The 27,818-nt window shown below is 39.8% G+C and overlaps 1 protein-coding gene across 4 annotated transcripts in view; it reads left to right on the forward strand.

Moving 5' to 3' along the window:
* LOC127660253 (rho guanine nucleotide exchange factor 9-like) overlaps positions 1-27,818 on the forward strand; it is a 122,015-nt gene that overhangs the window by 55,426 nt on the left and 38,771 nt on the right. The window contains exons 1-10 of one of the 4 annotated variants that reach the window (XM_052150389.1): positions 13,761-14,006; positions 19,852-20,031; positions 20,259-20,348; positions 21,679-21,879; positions 22,074-22,253; positions 22,471-22,703; positions 25,196-25,325; positions 25,986-26,117; positions 27,276-27,519; positions 27,660-27,728. In XM_052150389.1, coding sequence (XP_052006349.1) covers positions 14,004-14,006; positions 19,852-20,031; positions 20,259-20,348; positions 21,679-21,879; positions 22,074-22,253; positions 22,471-22,703; positions 25,196-25,325; positions 25,986-26,117; positions 27,276-27,519; positions 27,660-27,728 — 1,462 coding nt within the window. In that variant the 5' untranslated portion in view covers positions 13,761-14,003. Of the gene's footprint in view, positions 1-13,760; positions 14,007-19,851; positions 20,032-20,258; positions 20,349-21,678; positions 21,880-22,073; positions 22,254-22,470; positions 22,704-25,195; positions 25,326-25,985; positions 26,118-27,275; positions 27,520-27,659; positions 27,752-27,818 lie in introns of those variants that run through there. The other 3 variants (XM_052150386.1, XM_052150388.1, XM_052150387.1) reach the window with 3 other exon arrangements.

A 27,818-nucleotide genomic window follows, 5' to 3' on the forward strand; every position in this document is an offset into this window, starting at 1 on the left:
CCAGTGCTGAGCGTGCGGGTGGAAGAGAAATGAGGACCGATTTTAACAGTCTGAGGGCGGTCCGTCAGGAAATTCCTGATCCAATTACAGGTGAGTAAAGGGAAGCCCAGATCTGTGAGTTTGCAGAAGAGGATGTCCGGTATGATAGTGTTAAATGCCGAGCTATAATCAATGAAAAGCATCCTCACATAGCTCTCCTGATGTTCCAAATGGCACAGCGCATTATGGAGAGCTATGGCTATTGCATCCTCAGTTGATCTGTTAGCTCTATAAGCAAACTGATGTTCATCAAAAGTGAAGGGGAGGCAGGTTTTCAGATGTTGCAACACCAGCCTCTCAAGGCACTTTGTGATGATCGGTGTAAGGGCAATGGGGCAATAGTCATTGAGGTTATCTGTGGCTGATTTCTTTGGTATGGGGATAATTATGGAGGATTTCAAGCAGGATGGAATTAAAGCTTGTGTCAGAGACAGGTTGAAGAGGTTTGTGAAGACTCCTGAGAGCTGGTTAGCACATCCCTTGAGCACCTTCCCTGGGATGCCATCAGGGCCAGAAGCTTTCAGTGTGTTCACTGTTCTAAGCACCCGCCTCACTTCATGCTCCTGGACAGTGAGTGAGGGGGTACCATAGTCTGTTGTAGACTGAAGTGGTGTGTGATATTTTGCAGCTGTGGTTTATCAAAATGAGCAAAGAAGCAGTTCAGTTCCTCTGCTAGTGGAGCCGAGCTGTTTCCAGCTACACAGCTGCTGCCTCTGAAGTTTGTTAGGTGCTGGAATCCCTGCCATACCTGTCGTGGTTTACCGTCTGTGAAATGATATTCTACCTTATTTTTGTAGTCCCTCTTTGCATCCTTAATTCCTCTCTTCAGGTTGGCTCTAGCAGCACTGTAAAGAGCTCTATCATCTGACCTGAAAGCAGCTTTCCGATCTTTGAGGAGCTTATAGACTTGGCTGGTCATCCAAGGCTTCTGGTTGGGAAAAACCCGGATGATTTTATTCACTGTGACATTGTCCATACAGTATTTGATGTAGGCCAGTACCGCCTCAGTGTGAACAGCCAGGTCATGGTGTTTAAAGACTTCCCAGTCAGTGTGTAAAAAGCAGTTACTAACAATGTTGAAGCCTCTACGGTCACAGCTTCAACATGTCAACAACATCATCCATTTTTAATATTGCTATTAAGACATGTGGGCTAAATTTTGGCATTTTAGAGGCAGCTTCAACTGAGGAAAAAAACTAAATGTCTCAAGTGTACAACACGTGGTTAAGATGGAAAAATATTCAATTTCGTCAACTCCATCAGAATTTTCATAATAGTGTGAAAACAAATTAAAATTGTTATAGTATATAATGTATTTTATTTCTTAAGTACTTTACTGAACACATTACATAATTAAAGACTTTACACTCTTGTTTGATGGATTAAATTAAAATGGTATATTTTAGAGTGTCTAATTGAGTTTTCAGAAATTACAGCAAGATATATGTAATGAAGTGAATAAATGTCAATGTTTAGAAGTGTTTTTTTTATAAAAAACTGTTCCCTTTTATGGTTAGCTCAAGTTAGCTGAGACCTTGCTGTAGGAGCCATATTTCTGATTAGTATTATTTAAATGTATTACTATAATTCTTTGTGTTCTATAGACATTTAATATTGTTTATTTTTTTATTCTATACAACTGTATATATTTAATTTGCTATTGGATAATGTATTTTGGTTATTCTGCGCATGTTCGTGAAGGGCAGCCGGTGGTGTAAGTGCTGATGGACATAGTGAAGAGACGAAGTGTGGAATAATACGAGGCTTTTTACCATAATCCTCAACAAAGTAAAGTAAAAAGTTGTCAAAGTAAGTCAACGAATAAGTTGTTGAAAAACTAAGTGAACTGTAAAGATGGAAAGAATATGAATCTGTTAAGTAATAAACACAAGGATAAAGATTTCATGGATTCCCGATTGTGAGTGCTTAATCAAGATGATAAGAATTAAGGATACGAGTCAAAACTTGATATAACTAGAAGTCTATCACATGGCATTACATGTAAGTCAAAAGCTTATTCCATCGTTCAGTCGAAGACAAGTGATTACAAGTGTGCAATTTATGCACCTGCCTGCACATTAATGTCAACAGAAGATCATTCATGAGAAGGGATTGCTCGTTGTTGACAAAACAATACTTTGTGCAGTTTGTGTGTAATTGAGATTTTAATGAAAGAAGAGTGCTTAGATCATTTGAAGTAACTCTAACTTAAAGTGAATTTTCACATTTTTAAGTTTAAATGGCGGATGAAGAAGACGATGATGCTAGTACCCATTCTGAGCGCAAGAGGGCGCTCACTGACAAGGGCTGGGAAGAGAAGCTTCATAGCGAGATAAACGCTAGAGGAGCCAAAGTGAGGCAATTGACTGCAAAATCAAACGAAAATCAGTTGCTCATGGAAAATGTTTGCAATTTGGATGAAGTTGAAAATAACCAATTTAAGATCTGCAATCGGCTGTTGGGAGAATTTATTGAAAGTAATGCAGCAGTGTTGCTGTATTTAAAAGATGAAAAGCATGATGATGATCAGGATTTCTGGTTTCAGCCTAAATTGTTGTGCTGTAAACAATTCATAGAAAAAGTGAAGTTGTGGATTGAGGAGTCTAAGAACAGCATTGAAATGTCTCAAATTTGTGACAACAAAGTGTCACCAGTGGACAGTTTGTCAATGGTGGCGTCCAAGACATCTATTTCTAATAAGTCTGGAAGTGAAGTAATGTCTGTATCCAAAAAAATCCTCAATATCCTCAGCAATCTCTGCTCGTCTTAAAGAAGAAGCTAACAGATCAGCTTTGTTGGCTAAGGCAGCCTCTTTAAAAGAAAGACTTAGCATTAGAAATGAAAGAAGTTAGGTTAAAGGCTGAATTGAAAGATTGGAAATTAGAACGGCTCTTGCAATGTCTGATGCTAAAATAAAAGTGTATCAAGACTGTGAAGAACAACAAAGTTATGCAAGCCAAAACATGGTCACTAAAGCATCTGGTATAGATGTTCCAAAACTTGAACACAATGAATACAGTCTATCATCATGGCATGACAAAATGTCATCATGACCTGTAGCAGTTCATTCAAGTGTGCCTGTAAGTGTCAGACCTAAGAAAACAAACATTGTAAAGGAACGGTCTGCAGAAGTTAATGAAATGTCAAGCCATAATAGAGATACAGTACAGCTTCAAAAGGTAATGCAACATCAGACAGATATCACAGAAATGCTTGTGAAGAATCTAGGTCTTGCTTACCTCAATGTGATGTTCCTTTGTTTCATGGAGACCCACTAGAGTTCAGGTCGTTCATGAGAGCATTCGAAAACGCTATTGACTCTAGAGTTGATAGTAATGCTGATAAGCTATATTTTTTGGAGCAATGCACTAGAGGAGAGCCCAGAGAACTTGTAAAGAGTTGTCAACATATGCCAGATGATCGTGGCTATGTTAAGGCAATGAAAATGTTACATGAAAGGTTTGGAAATTAGCTCAAAGTTGCAACAGCCTTGATGCAAAAGGTATTCAAATGGCCTGAAATAAAGTCAGAAGATGGAAAGGCTTTAAGTGCATTCTCACTGTTCCTGGTCACTTGTTGGAAGACATGTTATGGAGGACATTGAATATATGGACGAGCTGGATAATCCTACCAACATGAGGGTTATTATCTAAAAACTGCCTTACAAATTATGTGAACGATGGAGAGACCATGCTTATGAGTATGAGGAGCATAATCAGAAAAGAGTCAAGTTCATAGTTAGTGGATTTTGTTGACCGGCAAGCAAAAGTAATATCAAATCCACTTTTTGGAGATCTGGATGATTTGGCAGGTAATAAGAAATACACAAAACATCCTCAAGTACCTAAGTTAAAAAAGGAAGGAAAAAGAGGTAGTAGCTTTGTAACTAGCATTTCACAGGTGAATGATGGTCACAAAGAATGAAGCATCAGCTTCTAGTGCTTTCACTAAACCTTGTGCATTCTGTGAGAAAGATCATACATTGGAAAAATGTTATCAGTTCAGTGTTAAGCCTTATAAAGACAAATTTGACTTTTTGAGAAAGAACAGATTTTGCTTTGGATGCTTAGTGAAAGGCCACTTAAGCAAATATTGTAAAAGAACATGTACATGTCAATTGTGTTCAAAGAAACATCATAACCACATGTTACACATAACCACACAAGACAAATGTCATGTAAAAGAAATAGTAAAAGTTGATGAAACTGAAACAGTTACCACGTTACCTGCTACAGCAAGTCATGAAACAAGTACCTGTACTGGGGCCAGAGTCAATTGTGTTTTTGCCATAGTACCTGTTAAAATAACGTCCAAAAAAAGTGATAATACTGTGGAAGTGTATGCATTTATAGACCCAGGGAGTTCAGCCACTTTTTGCACAGAGGCATTATCAAGACGGTTGAATGTCCAGGGCAGAAATAACGATGTGATATTAAGCACCATGAACTCAATGAAACGAGTAGAAAGTTATGTGCTCACTGACCTGGAGATAAGTAGATTGGAAGAAAACAACTTTTTTTAACTTTCCAAAGTGTTTACAAAAAAGAGTATCCCAGTTTCAATGGAAAACATTCCACAGCAACACAAAATTGTCAAATGGCCTTACCTCGGTGAAGTGAAATTGCCTCACATTGATGCTGGAGTTGAAATCTTAATAGGCAATAAAGAGTACAAGCTTCTAGAGCCATGGAAAGTAATTAACAGTAAGCAAAATGGGCCATATGCTGTAAAAACTGCTCTTGGTTGGATTTTGAATGGACCTCTTAGAAAACCTATTGAGGACAGTATGCACGACAACACTCTAATAAGTTCTACAGTCAACAGAATTTCCATTGAAAGTGTGGAACAGATGCTCATACAACAGTACAATCATGCTTTTCCAGATAGAAATTGTGATGACAGAGCTTAATTGTCTAAGGAGAATCATCAGTTTTTGGATTTTGTGTCCAACTCATTGAAGTTTTCAATGTTCAATATTATATTGGCCTTCCCTTCAAGAAAACTGTTATTCAAATGCCTAACAATTGAAGAGCAGCAGTTCAGCAAGCACTAAATCTCAAAAATTAATTCAATAAAGTGACTCCTTTCATGAGGAGTACTCAAACTTTATGAATGACATGCTTAACAAAAACCATGCTGTTAAGGTACCCATATTACACCTGAGTCGTCAAGATGGTCAAGTCTGGTATATACCTCACCATGGGGTGTACATCCTCAGAAGAAAAAACTAAGAGTAGTGTTTGTCTGTGCTGCCAGCTTCCAAGGAATATCTTTGAATAGTGAGCTCCTACAAGGCCCAGATATGACAAACTCACTTATCGGAGTGCTCACTCATTTCAGGCAAGAGTCAGTTGCCATGATGGCAGATGTTGAAGCAATGTATTATCAAATAAGAGTTCCTGAAAAAGAGACTGACTTGTTGCACTTCCTATGGTGGCCAGATGGAGATGTAAATCAGGACTTAGCTGAGAACAAAATGGTTGTCCATCTAGTGTTGCTAATTTCACCCTTAGGAAAACAGCAGAGGAAAACCGTAGTAAGTAATCTGTTGAAGCAGTTAACACTGTTCTCAAGAACTTTTATGTAGACGACTGTTTAAAGTCTGTCGCAAGCCATGCTCAAGCAATTGCCTTGTACAGTGATCTCACAAAACTTTGTTTTGTTATCCTCTGTTCCTGAGAGAGCTAAAGATGTAAGAAACTTCAATTCAGACTGTGGCAGGGCGGAGGGCGGGGCCGGGTCGTGATCCTACGCACCCGGTCCCGTATTAGGCTATTTATGCCTCCGTGAGGTTAAAGGCTGACTGCAGGGGCCGTGCGGGAGAAAGAGATTGTTTACGGACATGTCCATCATGTGTTTATGTTGTCTTTGAGTTTATCATTAAACTATTATTTATATCGTCAAGCCGGTTCTCGCCTCACTTTACACTCGTGCCGAAGCCCGGGAAGGTGGAGGGATACGCCGTAGTAGAGTTCCAACGGAGTCCCAACGAGTCCCAACGGAGCAGCCGCGGCCATCTGCCGGGGGACGAGGAGCCCAGCCGCCTGAACGAGGATGATGGCCGCCGACCGCGAGGGGAGAAGGGGCTCCTAGCCGACCGCCTGGAGCGAGAGAACCGCTGCCAGGGGCGGGGGAGACCCCTTCTGTTCCCCGAGAACGCGGCGGGGTGTTCCGTCCGCCAGGGGCTGGAGGACTGCCTCGGATCCGCCCGGAGAGGCACGGCTCTCGTCCGATAGAGGGTGGAGGAGTGGCCGAGGAAAAAGCTGTGGCGTAACGGAGAACTGGCGAGTTTTTTTTTCATCTCTCTCTCCTCTCTCTCTCTCTCTCACTGTCGCTCTGCATTGGCCTTTTCCCTCTTTTAAATTTTACAGTTTTTTGGGGGGTACTACACTGTTACAGGAAGTACCCCCCATTTTAATTATTTCTGTTTCCCTCCCCTTGTCCCCTCCCTTGTCCAGGTAGATGGTGATGACCTGCCGGCAGACGGGGCAGAAGGCGCGCCCTCTCCCAGGGAAAGAGAGGGGGGATGAATGAGGGAGGAATGTGGCAGGGCGGAGGGTGGGGCCGGGTCGTGATCCTACGCACCTGGTTCCGTATTAGGCTAATTATGCCTCCGTGCAGGGGCCGTGCGGGACAGAGAGATCGTTTATGGACATGTCCGTCATGTGTTTATGTTGTCTTTTGAGTTTATCATTAAACTATTATTTATATCGTCAAGCCGGTTCTCGCCTCCTTTCCATTGATCACTTTACACAGACATGTTCAAGTTTAATATCAGTCAGAGAGAAAGACCTGTAACCAGAAGAGGAATCCATCTATGTTCCATCTATGACCCCTTGGGTTTTCTCACACTTGTTATATTGCCAGCAAAAATTCTGATGCAGCAATTGTGCAAAGAAAGACTTGCATGGGACGATGACATACCAGAACAGTTTTCAGACAAGTGGAATGCCTGGTTTCAAGGGTTGAAACAATTGGCTAACTTCAGTGTAAGAAGATATGTAAAACCAGTAAACTTTGGAGTTACAACAACAGCTCAACTTCATCACTTCTTGGATTCAAGCTAAATGGGATATGGAGTTGTCTCATACCTCAGATTAGTAAACGTTGATGGGCTTGTACATTACGCCTTTATGATGGGGAAGTCACGTGTAGCACCAATAAAGCAAATTACTATTCTACGTATGGAGTTGACTGCAGCTGTTGTGGCGGTGAAGACTGATAATATGTTGAAAGATGAACTGGAACTGGAATTGCTTGAATTTGTATTTTGGACTGACAGTACAACTGTGTTGCGATATATTGACAATGAAAGACTCTGTTTCAAAACTTTTGTTGCCAATAGGATTGCCATTATAAAAGAGTCAATCAAGCCACAGCAGTGGAGGTACATCAATACCACAAAAAACCCTGCTGATTGTGCATCCAGGGGAGTTACTTGTGAAAAGTTCATGGAAAACTTGAGTTGGATCCATGGTCCTTCTTTTCTCAAAGACCCAGAGAGTATGTGGCCAGAGAAGTATCTTGACCCATCTACAAAAATGGATGATGAAGAAGTCAAACACTCAGTCTCAGTGAATCTTGTGGGCACTTCTGAAGGCTTAGACACTGTGAACAAACTGATTAATCATTACTCTGATTGGTACAAGTTGAAAAGAGCTGTAGCCTGGATTATTCGTTTCAAGGACATGCTTATCCAGAGCAAAAAACAACAAAGCTCTAGCTCTGCAGGACTTAACAAGGGCAGAAATTGAGATAATCAAGTTCACTCAAGGTCATTTCCATGTTGCAAAAAGGTAATGCATCTGTAAAAAAGAACAGTTGCCTTTCCAGACTTGATCCAAAACTTCAGGATGGAATGTTGAGAGTTGCAGGTTGTCTTGGTAAATCTACAATGCCTGAGCATGTAAAACATCCAGTTATCATACCCAAAGACTCACATGTCACTACTTTAATCTTAAGAGATATTCATGAGAAAATTGGACATTGTGGAAGGAACTACATCCTTTCAAGAATGCAACAAAAATTCTGGGTTCCATCTGCAAACTCCATTGTGAGGAAGTTCCTCTCTTGATGTGTGACATGTAGAAAAATAAGAGCAAATGCTGTTGAACCAAAAATGTCAGAGCTGCCACATGACAGATTAATACCAGATCAGCCACCCTTTACTAATGCTAGGGTAGACTATTTTGGACCATTTGAAGTTAGACAAGTAATGTTAAAAGATATTGTTTGTTGTATATTGTTTACTTGTTTGCCAATTAAGAGCTGTGCATATTGAAGTTGCAGTTACACTGGACACTGACTCCTGTTTGAATGCCATTCGACGCTTTGTGTGCAGGAGAGGTCAGGTGTCAATCATGAGACGTGACAATGGTACTAACTTCAAAGGTGCTGAGATTGAACTGCGGAAAGTCTTTCAACAGTGGAATCAAACAAAAATTTAAAGCACTCTCATGCAAAAAGGAATACAATGGATATTCAACCCACCTTCTGGATCTCATTTCGGTGGTATATGGGAAAGACAGATAAGGTCAGTCAGAAAGATTATTATATTATTAAGAAACAAAATAATTCAAGCATGGGCGGCACCAGAATTTTTTCATTGCAGTATCTTAACAGTTGCTATATGACCGCAAGTGGCCAATTTTCAACAGATGAAGAGTTAGTCGAAGCCGACATGAATCGTTCTTTAAAAGATCGCCGCCACCCCACACACACACACACACACACTAAGTTAAGGTAATAAAGGCAGAGCCTACTCACCAATAGATGTCAGTCAAAGGAGGACAATGCGTCTGTTGTTGTGATTCATGGCGAAAGCGTCTATGATGTCCTCCACATCAAGGGCTCTTGCACGTTCTGCATTGATGGACAGCAAAGCCAAATTACTATTCCTTGAGTCCCCACTGTTGCTCCTCAAGTAGTTTTTAACACGCCGTAAACATGAAAAGCTGCGTTCACAGGTTGCAGACATGACGGGCAGTGTACACGAGATACACAAAAGTCTGTGCAAATCAATAAATGCATCCTTGTATGGCCGGAGAACGGAGAGGAATTCATGTGTGGTGTTCACAGTTTGTCCCTGCTGTGTTTTTCGGTTAAGAAGCCGTCGAACTTGGTGAAGTTCAGCAGACAGGTTTTCTGTTGTTACCCCATAATGCTGGGCCATGGGTGATAGAACGCTCATCTGAAGGAATGACTTGTTTTGGGGGTTTAAGGCAGATGTGCCATGTAGAACACCACAAGATTCGGATGAAAACCACCTTTTCATTTCATTGACAAGTCTATCAATGTCAGGGTAGTAGCAGTGCTTTCGGATATCATCGATGGAGGTGAGTGGTGGACGTTTTCCTGTGTGGGCGTCAACTACAAATCCCTCCAGGTGGCATGCAGGCTGACCTTGTCATCGCTCTTGTCTGAATTGAACGATGATCCCAGTCTTGCTGCACAGGGCCTGTGCTTTGTCCCAAATGTCATTCCATGACTTTTCGTTTCTCTTTTCGGACAGGGATGCAATTACGGACTCCACAAGATCCAGAGCAGATGCTAGTTGCAGATCTGGGGACTGCAAATGGTCAGACAAGAATTTGGTGGTGCGAAACAGATCCTCAAATAGAGTGAGCTGTAAAACAAACTGTCCGTCTATCAGTGCCTTTACTGCTCTAGCTTCTGTTTTTCTTCTAGCCATCGAATGTTTGATTATATAATCAAGTGTAGCACAGATTGCTGGCAGTGTTTTCTGAATGGCCCACAGTGCTGCATACTGACAAGCCCATCTGGTTTCGGACAGCTTTTTTAATTCAACCGACTTTTCTGTTGGTTCGAGTTCCTTTTGCTTCTTGAGGAAAACGTTGTGTACGAGAGAGCCAGAAAAAAAAATATGCAGCATCTGCACAACTTCAAAAAAGTCTCCTGCTGGTCCTACATTATTGACACAGTCTACTAAAACTAAATTTAAACGATGGGCATGGCAATGTACATACAGAGTATGCGGTACTTCTCTCCGAAACCTCTCCTGCACACCGTTATTACACCCTGACATGACGGCGCCGCCGTAATGTGCATTGGCACATGTTGTAATCGATGTTGCATTTATTGAGTGTTTGTTTGATAGTGGTCAAAAGTGAATCGGCGTTTAGGCCATCAGCTGGAGTGAAGTGAAGGAGCTCCTCCCGTATGTCATTGTTATGCAAGTACCGCACTACCACAGACACCTGCTCCTTTTTACTCACGTCTTTCCTCTCATCCACCATCAGTGCAAAAACTCCAGCCTCCTGTACTTCCCCACTGATTTGGTCCCTTACCATATTTGCCATTAGCTCGATTAGCTCATCTTGAATATCGTGGTGTGTGTACTGGGCATTTCTGGGATGGTTGGATATTTTGTTTGCAACAGTTTTGTCAAACTTGCCAAGTAAGTGTAAAAGTTCGATGAAGTTGCCCGTTTGATGTACCCTCCACCTCCCTATGTCCTCTTTGGGCGATGGTTTGACACGAAATGTAACATAATGCCTCCAAAACAGCCCGCATATATACCCTGTTGTCACGTACCATCTTTGAATGTACCTCGCTGAGAGTATTACTGATTTTTGAGCCGCTCTCTTTCCGTATTTTAAACTCAGACCATGCATCCATGCCGTGTTTATGTCCAGCACTCAAATCATGTGTATGGAATGACTGTGTAGCTTTAACCCATGTGCTAAACCCATCATGGGTATACATGGTTTCTTTATGGAACCTGTGGCCCTGGTGAGCAAAATGCCTGCAGGCAAAACAAAACTCACAGTCCATGGTCATTGAGTACTTGAGTCAAGGATACTGTTCATACCATCGGTGATTGAACGACCGTACTTCTTTGCCGGATATTTTCTCAACATAGGGTGCCTTGGTCCATTACTGGTTGACTGACTGATGTTGGATATAGCGCAGAGGAGGGGGGCAGCGCTAGTTCCAATGCAGCTCGGGGTAGGGGCTAATTGGCCCTGCTGTGGGTTAATTGGCGCAGGCACCTGTTCTTCATCATGGTCCCAATCCTCCCAATCGTGATCCTCACTATTGCTCTGCTCCTCTTTGTCTACCAAATCCTTGGAGATGGCAGGGTTGTCCGTCTCCGTTGGATTTCGCATTTTACACTGACTTGCCAGAAACTTCTCCATTTTCGAGCTCACCTTTTTATCGCTATCTACATTAGCCAAGTTTACCGCCTTATTATACGAACCTCCCTGACATATATATATATATATATATATTTTTTTTTTTTTTTTTTTCTTAACAAAAGCCTTGGGGTTGCTTAGCAGTTGCTAGGCCAAATCTTGGTATTGCTATAGCAACTCCAAGCTACCCCCTGGCATACCGCCCATGAATTCAAGCCATTTTTCTCAGTTTCAATGTTAGTTAATGAGTATGGCATTTGTAGGGTAGCAAAAGGTATTGCTATTTTTACCAGTGAAACTATATGTGCAAAGTCATTTAGGGAACACAGTAATTTGGATGGATGGATGGATGGAAAGTAATGCCATGTAAGTACCAAAGGTTATTTTCATGGCAAAATAGAGTATATTAAAAAGCAATGACAAACAATAATCAGAAACCTATCACAGCATTGTAAAAAGATGTAAGACATGTGGAGACAGACTGGAGAATGTGGAGAGTGTGCACGTGGAGAATCTCTCATCGACACCGAATTAACAACAGGGGAAACAGAAGCACGAATCCCACATCAGTGCGGTGCGGGACAGGTTTTGATGAGTGCAGGTGCGGTGGGATGATGTGTGCGCGGGAACGGGAGAAATAAATTACCCGCATGACTCCCGCAAAATATAAATAGATACAAAACAAATTCTTCCTTGTGCGCCATGTAGCAGAAAGTCCCTCAGTGCTATAGATGTTTTTTTTTTTTTATAGGAAGGGTACAAACAATATTTTGAAAGCAACTAAAGGGATAATACAGATCTCCTAAGATAGAAATAAAACAATCTTACGGGAGTGGGACAGAAAAATTCGCGCAGACCACCAGCGGGCTTTTGATGGCGGGAGCAGTTGCAGACGGGAGCGGGACACATGATTACATTTTAATTCAGGTCCAGAACTTCATGAACACCCGTAGTGCGATTTTGGGGAACTGATGTGGAGGGAGAGGGAGATTTGATAAGATCAGTCTGGTGATACATTAACAGCAGTCACATGGTCACTGCACACTGAGACAGCACCAGGCTTCTATAAAACCTATACATTACACACAAACAGCTCTTATTACCATTCTCGCTCACGTAAAGTCTCGAACACTCTGGCTTGCAGCAACCGCTTCATGAGAATGTCGTTGCTTACAGCCAATGACAAAAATAGAAGAACGCTACACATTTCTGGTGCTGTTTTGTGATTGGTTGGGCAGTCTATAGCCCAACCTCAATGTTTGCAACACACAGCCCGCCCCACATCGCTTTTAACCAATGCATAAATTGGGAATTTGTTTTATTTTTATTTTATTTATTTCCCAAATGTTTGATTGGGTGGGCAAGACTCAAGTTTGGGTGGGTTCAGCCCATCCCTGCCCATGTCTACATTCGGCCCTGTATACCTTTATGTTTGTTTTTATTTTTCTGGGGAATATTGGTAGAATTTTGTAGGCCTATTTAAGACTTATAAAGATAATTTAGTGAAGATGTGAATATAATCAAAAATGTATGACATTTTCGTCTCTCTAGATGTACTTTTAGAAATGCTGTTTTCATTATAAAACATATAGTTCTTGACTCTAACTTCTGATTGGATGAGCCACATTCAAAGATGTTGTAATATAACTGATCAATCTATGGCAACCATCAACAACCTATAGCTATACAGTACAAATAAACTGTATGGTAACACTTTATAATAAGATTCAATTTGTTAATTGCACTAGGTATCATAAACTAACAATGAACACTAACTGGTTCATGCTGTTTATTCTATTGTATGTCTAATCACATTTTAGAGAAGGATTAGTATTATTCTTTTAGTTATTTCATTCAATTCTTTACATGAAGATGTCTGCACAAATATGGATCGATTACATCAAATACTTTTGAAGAAAATGCTATCTATCTAAAACTATTTGAAACCTAATTTTGCTCATTTCTATTTGTATCTTACCTTAAACAAGCAGTTTCATCCTAAAATGCTGACATACAAAACGTCCCATAAACACCTGAATGTGACCGTATGAATGAAACATTTCTAACTAGATTTACGTTGACTAATGATGTGATAAACATTATATAACGTTAGTAATGTTTGTTCATATTAATAACTGTGTTTCCATGGTGAGGGTTAATTATCATGCAGGCGTGATGTGATTGGCCGAGCGCAGGTCCACGTCATGGGAAATCGATTATTTCGCCGCTGATTTTTGTTGTTTTTACGACAAAAGATACGCTGACAAACACTGTTACAGATTAGGATGGTGAGGATCAGGCATATTTGCTCTGTCTATTTATATTAGGCAAAGAGCAACACTGGGGCAGTGGCTCAATAGGGAGCTGGCCACCTAGGCTGACGTTCCGAGCCAGCCGAGCTGCTGTGCACCGTGATGCCCAAACATGCTGTCTAGTTAGGTAGCTCACTATGCTTTCAGACACAGCCGGAGTGTCGTGCGTGTGTGTATATTTCTTTCTTTTATTTAACGTCTTGCGTACAGATGCATTGATCATTGCATTTGTCGCAGGTCTGACAAGCGCACATCTGCGTCCTGTATCTCTCGGCTCTGCAGAATGACCTTGGACGTTCAGTCTGTGGCGGTGTTCGCAGTTATCGCCATTCTGCTGCTGGTCAACGTGATCCTCATATTCTTCATGGGCTCCAGCTAATGCGCCTTCAGCATGACTGCCACACTGTGTTACAGACACACACATCTGTGATCGTTTCTTGTGCTGGTTGTTTAACTGCGGCTCGTATCTGTGATTCTCCTCTTTACTGCAGTGAGAATGGTAAAATACGATTTATAATTACAATTTTGATGTCGCGAAATCTCTTAGATAAGGCGTTTGTGTTTTCTCATAACTGCAATTCCTGTTGCCTTATATGTGATGTTTAATGTGTTTTATCATCATTGTGTCAATGTTTTATGAACGTGAGGAACAGTGATGCTCAAATCAGGTCTTATCATCCATTTAAAACGCTTGTGAATTATATATCTTGAATGAATATCCATAGATGATGCTCTGAATGCATATAATATTAAACAACACTTAATTAGAGACCAGAGTAAAATTATAATTTTATTCCTGAAGATCACATCATTTTCTGTAATATACTCAAACTGCATTCTTGCAGGGGAGCACCACAACATAAATGGCAAGTTTCTAAATTCGGAGACTTTCAAGCAGTAAAACTGCTAATAATATTATACGAACTATGTTTAAATGTATGGAAGCATATGGGTAGCAATATTCAATTTGACATTTAATATGCAAAATGACAATGCAATATTGGGTAGCAATATTCAATTTGACATTTAATATGCAAAATGACAATGCAATATGTAAAATGGCAATGCATTCTGTATTTAAATTTACATTTTACATTACCATTCTAGCAACGTTTGGTGCAAAATGAAAATGAAATTACATAATTTACATTTGCCATTTCATACACTCGTTTTAATATGCATTATTGAAACGCTTTATAAGTTGCAAAATTAAAATGAAAATGTATTACAGAAATGATTAGATATGTGTAACATGTTCAAGCAAAAACTGTGGCAAAATGATCATTAAAATGTTATTTTTCTTAATTGCATTTACACTTACAGTCAAGCTACTTGCGATTGCTTTTTCATTAAATGTCCCGCAATGAATGTAGCAAAATTCAATGTGCACGTTGAAAATGCATTCCGAGCCGATCACGCCCCTGCCCTGCCCCGCCCCCTCCCGCCCTGTCAATCACTGCATCAAGGCGGGGCTCGGCAACAGGTAAACATAACATGTTATGGCTATGTTACGTGTTTTGAGCTTACAGTCTATGGTTTTGAGGTGTTGGAAAAATGGCGGCGGCAGAGCTAATACGAGCGTTAAATTCACTAGCAGATGAAGTGGAGCGTGAACAGAGAAACGGTAGTATTTCCGAAGATTATTACGAGTATGTAGGTGATAGAACCAGTACGTTGTTGGAACGTCTGGGAGAATTTTCTGCCTTATCAGGCGCCGACACCCGTTTGGCTGCTGACCTCTTAAAGGTAGTGGAAGAACAATTGTATTCGGAGAGGCCTAGGGGAGTGGGGAGACCAGCAGCCGTGGAGATCCCTGGCGAGGCCATAGAGGGGTATCTTATGTATGGGTTAAAAGTTAAAGATATCGCGGCCTTGTATGGAGTTAGTCGATGGACGGTACATCGACGAATGCAGCAGTGTGGACTGAAGTAAACAACAACTTAAATATATTTTAATGATTTTATACAAATGCCTCAAGGCCATAATCTCTGTGTTTACTTCCGAATTCTGCCATGGGGATTTTAATAAAAAAAAGGCAGTTTTGTTTTTTAAATGAAGTGTCATTTTGTAAATGACGGGTGTCGGCGCCTGATAAGGCAGAAAATTCTCCCAGACGTTCCAACAACGTACTGGTTCTATCACCTACATACTCGTAATAATCTTCGGAAATACTACCGTTTCTCTGTTCACGTTCCACTTCATCTGCTAGTGAATTTAACGCTCGTATTAGCTCTGCCGCCGCCATTTTTCCAACACCTCAAAACCATAGACTGTAAGCTCAAAACACGTAACATAGCCATAACATGTTATGTTTACCTGTTGCCGAGCCCCGCCTTGATGCAGTGATTGACAGGGCGGGAGGGGGCGGGGCAGGGCAGGGCAGGGGCGTGATCGGCTCGGAATGCATTTTCAATGTGCACATTGAATTTTGCTACATTCATTGCGGGACATTTAATGAAAAAGCAATCACAAGTGTCTTGACTGTGAGTGTAAATGCAATTAAGAAAAATAACATTTGAATGATCATTTTGCCACAGTTTTTGCTTGAACATGTTACACATATCTAATCATTTCTGTAATACATTTTCATTTTAATTTTGCAACTTATAAAGCGTTTCAATAATGCATATTAAAACGAGTGTATGAAATAGCAAATGTAAATTATGTAATTTCATTTTCATTTTGCACCAAACGTTGCTAGAATAGTAATGTAAAATGTAAATTTAAATACAGAATGCATTGCCATTTTACATATTGCATTGTCATTTTGCATATTAAATGTCAAATTGAATATTGCTACCCATATGCTTCCATATAAATGTGTGTCTGTATTTCTAGCAAGGTTAATTCACAGTATGTATTAAGATGTTGCCGTCTGAATGTCAGTGTTTCATTTAATCAGAGCTGTGATCACATGCCAGCACAGGTGAAAGATGTGGCCAAGTGAATTTTCACACCACTGCTATGAAATGCTTGAAATCGCAGGCTTCTAGTGAGGCACTTTGAGCTGTACTTTAGAGGAATGGATTTATTTATAGTCTGGATGGTTGGATTGTAATCTCATGCTATAATAGGCTCATCATATGTTTGAAATGTGTTTCGTTTGGCAGAAATAGATGATGCTTGGGGTCATTAGGCTGACTTTAGTGTTGGTGGTCTGTTCAGAATGCAGTTAATGTGTTTGTTATAATGCTGACTTAAAGTGGAGCATGTTTGATTGACACAAGTCTATTTTACACACACACACACACACACACACACACACACACACATATATATATATATATATATATATATATATATATATATATATATATATATATATATATATATATATATATAATTGTTTTGGCTGGACAGAGGCTTCACTGAGACTGTGAATGCAGTGTGGATGCTGTTATTTGGGCTAGTAGATTATTCCTTCCAAAATATTTATTCCTTTTTATTATTTTTTTTATTTATTTTTTTTTTAATCTTATAAAGGATGTTTGAATGCAGATGATGTTTTAACACTCCTTGAATACATTACTAAATACATTGTCTCTAATTTGCTTGTAGTTTCTTTAGACATGGTAACTTCATTAATCACATTGAAATTTGACATTTATGATGAAGTATTTGTCTCTGCCATATTCAGAGCGGCACAGAGGGTTATCTTTAGTATTTTGATTAGGCAGAATTGTGTATAGTCAAACAGAAAAAATAATACATCACATTTCACCCTAAATATTCACAGTTACATATGAATTTATGACTGAATACATTTAACAATCTGAGAATATACCTAGTTTAATATGAAATGATATGTAAAGGACATGCTTCTCTTTTAGTTTAGACACATTTTAATTTTAACATTTGTATTAAATCATTTTCAATGGCATGTCGGTGAAGTGTCATTTATGGTATATTTTTCATATTTGGACACGACATATGCAGAAACATGAGGGGGAGACAGAGATTGATTATGTAACAATAATTTATTCTGACACATACGCTGGAATCATGGGATTTCTTTTATGAGAGGTAGCATTAAAGGTGTGTTATGATCTGTACAGAGAGTTCAACATTTTTTTATGACTACTCTAAAACAGTTACTTCCAGTCCTCGAATCTGATTAGTGGCATACAGTGGTGCTGATAAAGGAGTCATATCAGCTCTGCGACACTTCACTGTTTGTATCACAGCGCTTGTGTTCGTGGTGTTCCAAACTAGAGTGCAAGAGCAGCGCAGATGTAGAGCAGCTGCATGAGGGGATTCAAGCCAGCAGGTCAGATTTGTGGTGAATAGATTTGAGCCTGCAGGTGACAAAAAAAGTGACAGAGTGTCTTTTATGTGTATATGATCATGAGCGAGTTGATTTGACATTGAGAGAGACTTTGTTGTTAGTCAGTGCACGAGTTTTAATAATGTCATTGTCTCTCACTTCATGATCGCTCCGATTACTACCACACTGTAGCTAAGAACTGGAGCTAAACTAACAGCTTCGGCATTAGCTGGATGGATGGAGTAATCAAACATGGTCAGGGTGCCTACCTGATACCCAGTTTCTGAGTTGGGAGGACATGTAGACTTTCAACATGCCTAATGATATTCTGGTTTCTGTGTCGTTGTCAAAACAATAGTTCCCCAAGAATAATCAATCATCCATTGTTTCTCTCCGACAACAGTACACATAAGTGAAATACTCGTAGGATATTTCTGATAGCACGTCTTAAAGGAAGCATCACTCCACAATCGCTCGGAGCAGATTAATATGACACTACAGCTAAAGAATACAGTTAAACTAACAGCTTCAGCGTTAATATTTATCACTGCTAAATATAACAGAAATGTTTTTTATCATTATGGCTTTGAATCTGTGCCTGTAGTCATGTTCTTATACTATACTGAATACTTATCAGGTATTCAGTGCATGGTGTTTGCAGTGTTAGTTCAGAGAAAGCTCCAGGCAACTGTGGGTTGAGTGTTGGTGTGAACTTGTGGCTGCTGTTTTCTGCATGGGAGCTCAGAGACACTCATTTACACTCAATGCACTGAGAGCATTCAATCATGCATGCACATATGCTCTGACTGCGCACACTTATGCATGCTTGAACGCACTGAGCACTCATTATGCATGCACAAATTCACTGACAGCAGTCACTCATGCATGCATATATGTACTGACAGCGCTCACTCATGCATGCTCAAATGCACTGACAGCACTCTCATGTATGTTCAATTGCACTGACAGCACTCTCATGCATGCTCAAATGCACTGACAGCACTCACTCATGCATCCTCAAATACACTGACAGCACTCACTCATGCATGTTCAATTGCACTGACAGCACTCTCATGCATGTTTAATTGCACTGACAGCACTCACTCATGCATCCTCAAATACACTGACAGCACTCACTCATGCATGCTCAAATGCACTGACAGTGCACACTCATGCATGCTCAAATGCACTGACGGTGCACACTCATGCATGCTCAAATGCACTGACGGTGCACACTCATGCATGCTCAAATGCACTGACGGTGCACACTTATGCATGCTCAAATGCACTGATGGTGCACACTCATGCATGCTCAAATGCACTGATGGTGCACACTCATGCATGCTCAAATGCACTGACAACAGTCACTCATGCATGCGCGCTCATGCATGCACGCACAAATGCACTGACAGTTCTCAAACATGCATGCTCAAATGCACTGACAGTGCTCACTCATGCATGCTCAAATGCACAGAGAGTGCTCACTTAAGCATGTGCAAATGCATTGACAGCAATCTCATGCATGTTCAAATGCACTGACAACACTCACTCGTGTGCGCAAATGCACTGACAGTGTTCACTCATGCATGCACATATGCACTGACTAACTCATGCTTGCTCAGGGTGATGCATTGCTCAGAAGATTAAGACTGACTGTGTCATAAGCTAAATAAATCTAACAAAGAATGATCTCTCAGAGTCCAAAGAACTATGCTTGCTTTATAGTGTGCCATTGTATGTAGTGCATATTGTTTGTAACAGATAGATGAGCCCTGATTATGAGATCTGTGGATATTGTGACCGATTCAAGTGACATGGGAAATGTTTTGATGAGGTGAAGAAAATAATAAACGTTTTAATGAAAATGGCCTGAAACATAAATGACTGTATTACATGTGTAGCTCATAAACAGGCCTATAAGGAACACATGGAGAGTCATTGCTTTGTTGATATTGTTTATGTTCGTTTTTAGTTTATGGAAATTTGAATTGTGCTGTGTAAACATTGAAAATATTTCATGGCATTATGGCGGTTTCAGTGTTACATGATGTGTGATTAAATCGATTTTTGTCTTCTTCAGTTGATCAGTGGGGGTTCAGTGGTCAGCGCAGAGGCAGTATGGGATCATGTAACGATGGCAGAGAGGGAGCTGGCGTTCAAGGCCGGAGACCTCATAAAAGTCCTCGATGCCTCCAACAAAGACTGGTGGTGGGGCCAAATCGATGAGGAGGAGGGCTGGTTCCCCGCCAGCTTTGTGAGGGTCAGTCTCCTATTATTTCTTTAATCTTATTATATCAGATCTTATGATTTAATTATGAAGCTCCCAAGCATCTCTTTGTTGAAGTCTTGGACACTGGTGCTGATTAGATGTTTCTCTCTGGACTTTGGAAAGAAAACGCAAGCCACTTCTATCTCACTATTCCATTTTTATTCTTCCGCAGCAAGAATGTATTGAAACAAAGTGTATTTCTGTCATTCTTTCCAAAGGTTGATCCGCACCCTCTTCAATCTTACACAAAACCAGTTTTCTATATCAACCCTATAGCAACTCCAAGATTCCATAACACAACGGCAAAGGTGCGTCCCTCGATTTTGTGAACACTGGCGTCTCACAAAGCATTTTAACATCCAACCTAAATCACGCTCTTAGTGTTCTTCATCCTGGAGATTTTACAATAGATTAAAAACTTGATCATCCAGAATGTTTCTCCATCACATGCGCTGCTTTGGATGCATCACCCAATATTATAGTTGCCTTAAGATATAAACCAAATGTCAATATTTGTCAGTTTTTGGTTGTAGTAAACTGTTTTACATTTTAAACTATCTTTTCTTTCATGGGAAGCATCCCATTTTAAATTTGCATTTATAATACAATGAGTGTTATGATTGAAATACTCTTTGTTGTTGATCTGAATTTGTTGGTTAAAATAAATTTTTCATGTTGAGCCACTCTTGTGATCTGGGAGATGGTTTTAGACACCCAAACAAATGTTCTTGACTGGACCGGGTGCTAATGGTTGCCTAGATTTTAGTGAGTAATGTAAGTGTGTCCTGTGTATTTGAGCATTACTTAGGGAACCATACGCCCTGATGTGACACAATGTTGCTTAGTGTGCTGTAAGTTCATTTGAATAAAATGTGCCCATGAAATCTCAGTCAAAATATCTGAAGAACAACCATCGTCTTTGAAACTGTGGAGAGAAAGTGAAATATTTGTTGTCAACATTCCTTATTGTAGCTATGGTTGTCCTAAACCTTAAATAGCTTTTTACTTCTGGTTGATCAATCCCAGCGATCTTTACCCCAGCAATTTCCTTGCAGGACTCACAGCTTAGGGACCAAAAACCTAGTGAGCAGCCTACCTAGACAGCATTTTAAGGCATCATTCTGAAGGCTTTTCCAAACCATAGGCAGCTACTGTAAATTATGCTGCCTTACAAGATGCCTTATTAGATACTTTGTTTCGGCCAAATTCTATGGCAGTATTGGATCTATCCTTAACAGATTATGCAATTTTAGAATGCATTGCGATGGGCTGATGATGAAATACATCCACATCCACATATATATAAATATTATATATACATTATTTATTTTTTTTTTTTTTTACAAATATTTGTGCATACTATGTATTTTTGTACAACTGGAGTATGGAAAAGTAAGCGTAGCAAATTGCTATCACCAAAATGTATTGAACCCAACTGTTTGTGTCTGTCAAATTCTCACAGTTTTGTGTGGGTCGTGAGTTGCTGCCTATGTAGAGTGCTTCAAATTAATTACTTTTATGGTTAAATGATGGTTAGGATGCAGCCTGGGAAGGTATCTGCCTATTGTAGGTAACAAGCAGCGAGGCAACTCATTTAGTTTTAGAACAGAAATATAATGTGTCTTTATTTCCTTTTAGCTGTGGGTAAACCAGGAAAATGGGGCCACAGAAACAGTGGAGGGTACCAATGAGGTGCAGAATGGACACATTGATCCAGGCAACGGTTGTCTACGTATTGGCCAACCACTTCAGAACCGAGATCAGATGAGGGCCAATGTTATCAATGAGATCATGAGCACTGAACGTCACTACATCAAACACCTGAAGGACATATGCGAGGTACTGCGTTGCCATCTATAACAACGATCAAGTGCCCTTTCTTGGTACCATGGGGAGATTATCATGTAATCAGAATGAAAATGTTTAGGTTGGAATCAGAAATGATGTTATGTGGTCTATAATGGATACTTAACTTGCAAATCTTGGACTTGTAGCCCAGCATGTTCAACCGAAGATGGTTCTTTTCTATCTAGGGATATTTGAGGCAGTGCAGAAAGAGGATTGACATGTTCAATGATGACCAACTAAAAGTGATCTTTGGGAACATTGAGGATATCTACAGATTTCAAATGGGATTTGTGCGAGACTTGGAGAAACAGTACAACATTGAGGAACCCCATCTCAGTGAAATGGGGCCATGCTTCTTGGAACATGTGAGTGCATTGCCTAATGTTTTGATATTAAGATTATCAAAACATTAGGCAATTATTGGAGTGTTTTTTAGTAACTACAAGCTCCTTCATGATATCTGTAGGAAGTAACATGGTTATGTAAAGGTATTTACATTTTACATGAGGTACTTTAACTGTTTTCAAAATCTTTGAAAACAGTTCAGTTGTAATGAGTTTTTGACCTCTCTCTGCAATATAGCAAGATGGCTTCTGGATCTACTCAGAGTACTGCAACAACCATCTGGATGCCTGCATGGAGCTTTCTAAGCTGATGAAGGATGGTCGCTATCAGCACTTCTTCGAGGCCTGTCGTCTCCTCCAGCAGATGATTGACATCGCCATAGACGGCTTCCTGCTAACTCCTGTGCAGAAAATCTGCAAGTATCCACTCCAGCTGGCAGAGCTGCTCAAGTATACAGCACAGGAACATAGGTAACACACAGACACAAACATGCAGAGCCACTGGATGTGTGGTTGCACAGCATCCTGAGCCAGAGCTTAAGATGTGTTCACACTAAAAGTGATTCAATCGCTACACTGCTGGATTCTATAAGTGTTCCTTCTCATTTCGGCTTCTTTTACTCCAGCAGTAGCTTTTGCTCATGTCGGCTCAAATCGGCAATTCTTATCGAAAATGACTGACTTAAAGATGGTCACCAGGCTCTGAGATGTAAGGTGTGCCATAGGACCCTCCGGGTTTATCACACAGTTATAGGGTTTGGTGGTAATGTGTTTGCCAAGGTGTGCAAAGTCCATGATTGAAATTTTCAAGTCACTGCCAGTGTGAACGCCCCTTTCTGTCCAGACATCCAGTTGCTTATATTTACAGCAAGTTAGTTAATATTCTGGCTGTGAAGTTAACATCTGCTTTTATACTTTTAGTACCATCAGCAATTCTTAATCATTTTAACCCTTGTATTATGTTAATTTGTGCTAACACCTTTTGTGTTCAAATGGTTTATAAATCTCTCATATTGTATATATCATGACAAGATGTCCCTTACAAAAAAATCTAAACTAGCCGCAAACTTGCCGCAAATTTGTCACACGTTATTTTCGCATGTGTGATGAGCAGGTTGTGGCCGAGCGATTGAGGATGGACGGCTGGGGGAGAATCAGTGCAATCAGCTGGGAGAGAGATAAAGAGGGGCCAGAGCCACAGTTTGAGAGAGAGAGAGATTGACAAAGCTGTCTGTGTGTGTGTCAATGTGTTTCATGTGACTGCTGAAAAGCAGTGCGTGTATTCTATGTGGTGCTGAATAGTTAATAAACGTCTCAGGTTTGGATGTTTACTCGGCTTCCGCTTCCTTCACAGGAACGGCAGAGGTTTGCCACAACATGCAAATGAGCTTTTGATTCACCGCAAGTGTTTGACTCTTCGCCCGTATTGGTGAACCTTTGGCAACAATGGACAATTTGCAGCAAAGCTAATTTGCATGTGAAAATTATCTGTGGCAAATTTGCGACGAACTCTGGATTTTCGTAAGGGATAGCCGGTTTCACAATCCTACATGAGTGGGGCGTGATCGAGGCGTTGCATTTGGGCTTTCACATTAGCAACATCTCTTTTCTAGGTTCCTATGGCAACAGCGGTAGTCACATGCACTTGTTTATCAGCGTACTTGGTCGTGATTGATTAATATATCAAAGTGCCTTTCAGGGCAAGTCAGTCCATTCTGCTGTAATCTTTGGAATGCTCTTGGGCAGGCTGGGCAGCTATTTTCTATGTAAACCAGCATCATAAAAGTACAGCTCCTATCTTCTTCAATGGGGAAAGACTGAAATTTCCAAAAAGGTTGGTCAAGATGCAGACCTATCAATTGTAGTGTGTAGTTTGTTTGGTTTAAATATAGTTTATGTGTTTTTGCGTCTTTTCTAAAATCTCCTGATTGTTTAGTTTTCTACTGCACCAGAGCCGCTGAGTTCACCATGAGCCACGTGGCAAAAATAGGCTCGGAGCCGAAACTATCCACTCACTGCCACTTCTGGGATGCTTGACCTCATGACTCACGCTTACAATGTGAAGGGTGTAATCCGTTAATATGTGTACCGAAACGAAAACGCGCTGCTCGTGTCCCGCTCATGGAGGATATATGAAACCATCGTTTTTTCAAGTAATTATGAAATGTTTTATACTTCTTTTATTATATATATATATATACATACACACACACAGTATATTGATAAAAGGTATCATAAACTTGGCTTAAACTGGCAAGTCGGGGGCACTCCCTTCAAAACAAACTAATAAATATGTTAGAAATGAATAACCGCTTGCTTACGCTACACAAAATAGGTGTAATTCAAAAGCTTAGAATCTGAAATTTACAGTGCATATACTGTAACTTATCCAACAAATTTCAAATAATGCTTTTTTAATTTACTAACAAAACAGAACTGTTCTGTTATCATAATTTGCAAATTTGTAATCACAACAATTATATTCAGAATAGTTCAAAATGATCAAAAAGATGAGATATCCATGAGATGTATGGAAAGACATCTGAAAGAATTGCACAAGAGGGCGTGTCTGTATGTTTGTGTGTGCGTGCGTGTGTGTGTGTGTGTGTGTGAGAGAGAGAGAGAGAGAGTGTGTGTGAGAGAGTGTGTGTGTGTGTGTGTGAGAGAGACTGGGTGTATACAGATGTTTGAGGACACATGCAGAAACAGTGTGTTTAACATAACGGCAAATTTTGTTCTCTTTTTTTAATCTGACCATTCATTTTCAATGGCTGGTCATTTTGACCTGGGAACACCACAGCTGTAACAAAATTAAATTAAAACAATATCTCAATAAATTGCATGGGCAGATGCACTGTGTAAACAAAGTCATGAGATTTTACTTCAATCGGATTAATCAAAGCAATGTATTTCAGTGAAAATGACTGGAACACATGGACTGTATCTTGTGCTTTGTTCTGCAGTGATTACCGTTATGTGGCAGCAGCACTGGCGGTCATGCGGAACGTCACCCAACAAATCAATGAACGCAAAAGAAGACTGGAGAACATTGACAAGATTGCTCAGTGGCAGGCCTCAGTGCTGGAATGGGAGGTGCGTTTGAAGAATCTTTTGTGTTTTGTATTAATAGGACAACATTTAGTCAGACAGCCCAGCAACACAACCTTTATAATGACCTCTAAGATCTCATGGTAGTGTATTTAAAATATGAAGTGCTCCTCTTTTTGGATTTAAACCTGTGCAACCAGTCTAATTAAAAATAGGAATCCAAAAATCGTGGACTTGAAAAGAGCCAGAAAGGATTGGCTTTGGAACAATTGTCAAACAAACTGTTTTGACACAATTTTGTTAAATGTCTTAAGATCTATCAAGGGCTCCTTTAAAACTGCAATCTCTAAGCGACTGCACAGATGCTCAGTTAAACAGCTGGATTCCAGAAGTTCAATTACATTCAAAAGCTTCAAAGCAAAACTGCTGTTGAGTGCTAACTTGTAAACCTTTCAAGACAGACCTGCTATGAGCTCAAAGATTGTTCATTGATTGGATTAAGCCGGAAGTGACTGTGATTTAAAAAACAAAGGAAATTCATTTGGTAAATACCCCAGTGCCAGCAGTATCTATTGCTTAAACTCTTATTAAACGAATCGCTGCTAAATGCTGTTATTGGCATCTTATGACCTCTTTTGTTTTTGAAATAAAAGCCTATCATCAGTCTATCGTAACTCAGCACTATTTGTTTGTTTGTTTCTCTAGGGTGATGATATTCTGGACAGAAGTTCAGAGTTGATCTACACAGGTGAGATGTCGTGGATATATCAGCCATATGGCAGGAGTCAGCAGCGAGTCTTCTTTCTATTCGATCATCAGCTGGTTTTGTGCAAAAAGGTATGTCACCTACAATGATTCATTATTGATTTTCCTGCACAAAATGAGACTTTCTTTCATCTGGCCATTTTATCCATAATTGAGATTAATTACGTTTCAGAATGTCATACTTTACCGGTTTCTCATGATCTAATATTAAATCAGAACCAAGCAACCTTCATTTAACTGCATGATTTTCATTGTTTTATGAAGATTAGTAAAACTCAATAAAAACTGGATGACTTAATTACAAAATGCATTAGTAAACCACATCAACATAAATAATATTTAATAAGCCAAACCTTAAACTTGGCAAAAAGATGCACTTTATTAAGAACTCTGTGGTCCTAATAATTTGCCTGACGTGGTCTTATGCTGATCAAATGTTTTTCCGACACCTTTGAGTGTTTGTCTTTTTGTTTAAGTTTCTAATTAAGATATGATTTATATTCTCAAGCCAGTTCTATGAATCGCTTTACAATTATAATTCTGTAAAATATCAAATATTTGTATCATAAATGTAATATTGTATACGTCATTGTGTGTGTGTATATATACGCTGTCACCCTTCCTTATTAACAATGTGTTCATGTTAGTGAAATAAGAAACTGCAGAGTTCAGTCAATTGAGAGACCCTGGAGCAACACAACCACAGATTCAATATTAATTCTTTTATAATATAAATGTAAAACTATTTGACTTTAATTCTATCTGCTGTTGTTAAAAGTCTTCGGGATGTGCTTGATTAGTTGTGATCAAGCATTGCTCTGTGTTTTGACGAGGTGAGGATGGTTAGGGTTTTCTTTAGAGTTGTGAAGTGCTGAGAAGTGACAGTATAGTGATGCTCGTCATTGTTACTTCATTAATTTTATACAGGAAGTACTTGTAATCTACCTTGCTGGGAAACTAAGATGAAACGCTCAATCTAATTAACAACATAATTAACTCGTTTTGTAACTGTGGCTCTTTTACACAATCACTGTATACAGTATGAATACAAGTGAAATCTTGCTGCTTTTCATAAAAGTTTGAATAGCTCAATATATTAAACATATCTAATTTGAGTAGTTCTCACAAGAAAACAGACGTTGTATTTGTGGAAATGCCGTCTATTAGAACATTCACAAGTGCAGATGAGTTTGCTTGTGCGTTGATGAATGTAACTTCCTCTCTCCTCAGGACCTGATACGACGGGACATACTTTACTACAAAGGCCGCATTGACATGGACAGGCATGATGTGAGAGATGCTATTGATGGCCGAGACGACGACTTTAACGTCAGCGTGAAGAATGCGTTCAAGCTGCACAACAAAGACACGGAGGAGATTCACATCTTTCTGGCCAAGAAACTGGAGGAGAAGATACACTGGCTAAGAGCTTTTCACGAGGAACGCAAGATGGTGCAGGAGGATGAAAAAATAGGTGAGCTCCATAACTCTTAATTTTCCATGATTATAATCTAAATTGTATCGATTTACCTTCTGCAAAAGCCTTGAAATGTGTCCTTAATGGCAGCTGCTTTTTATCACCCACATATCTTCTCTTGGGTTTGTTGTTTTTAGGTTTTGAAATTTCTGAATATCAGAAACGACAAGCTGTCATGACCGTACGTAAAGTGACCAAACAGAAAGGTGAGGCAACAAAGCGATACCAGGTGAATTCAACATTTTTCTATTTTTCACTTCTGTCTTATCATTGTTGTTAAAAGAATAAGCTCATAG

Source organism: Xyrauchen texanus, chromosome 19 (assembly GCF_025860055.1).
Source record: "Xyrauchen texanus isolate HMW12.3.18 chromosome 19, RBS_HiC_50CHRs, whole genome shotgun sequence".
In the NCBI taxonomy this organism is placed as follows: Eukaryota; Metazoa; Chordata; class Actinopteri; order Cypriniformes; family Catostomidae; genus Xyrauchen; species Xyrauchen texanus.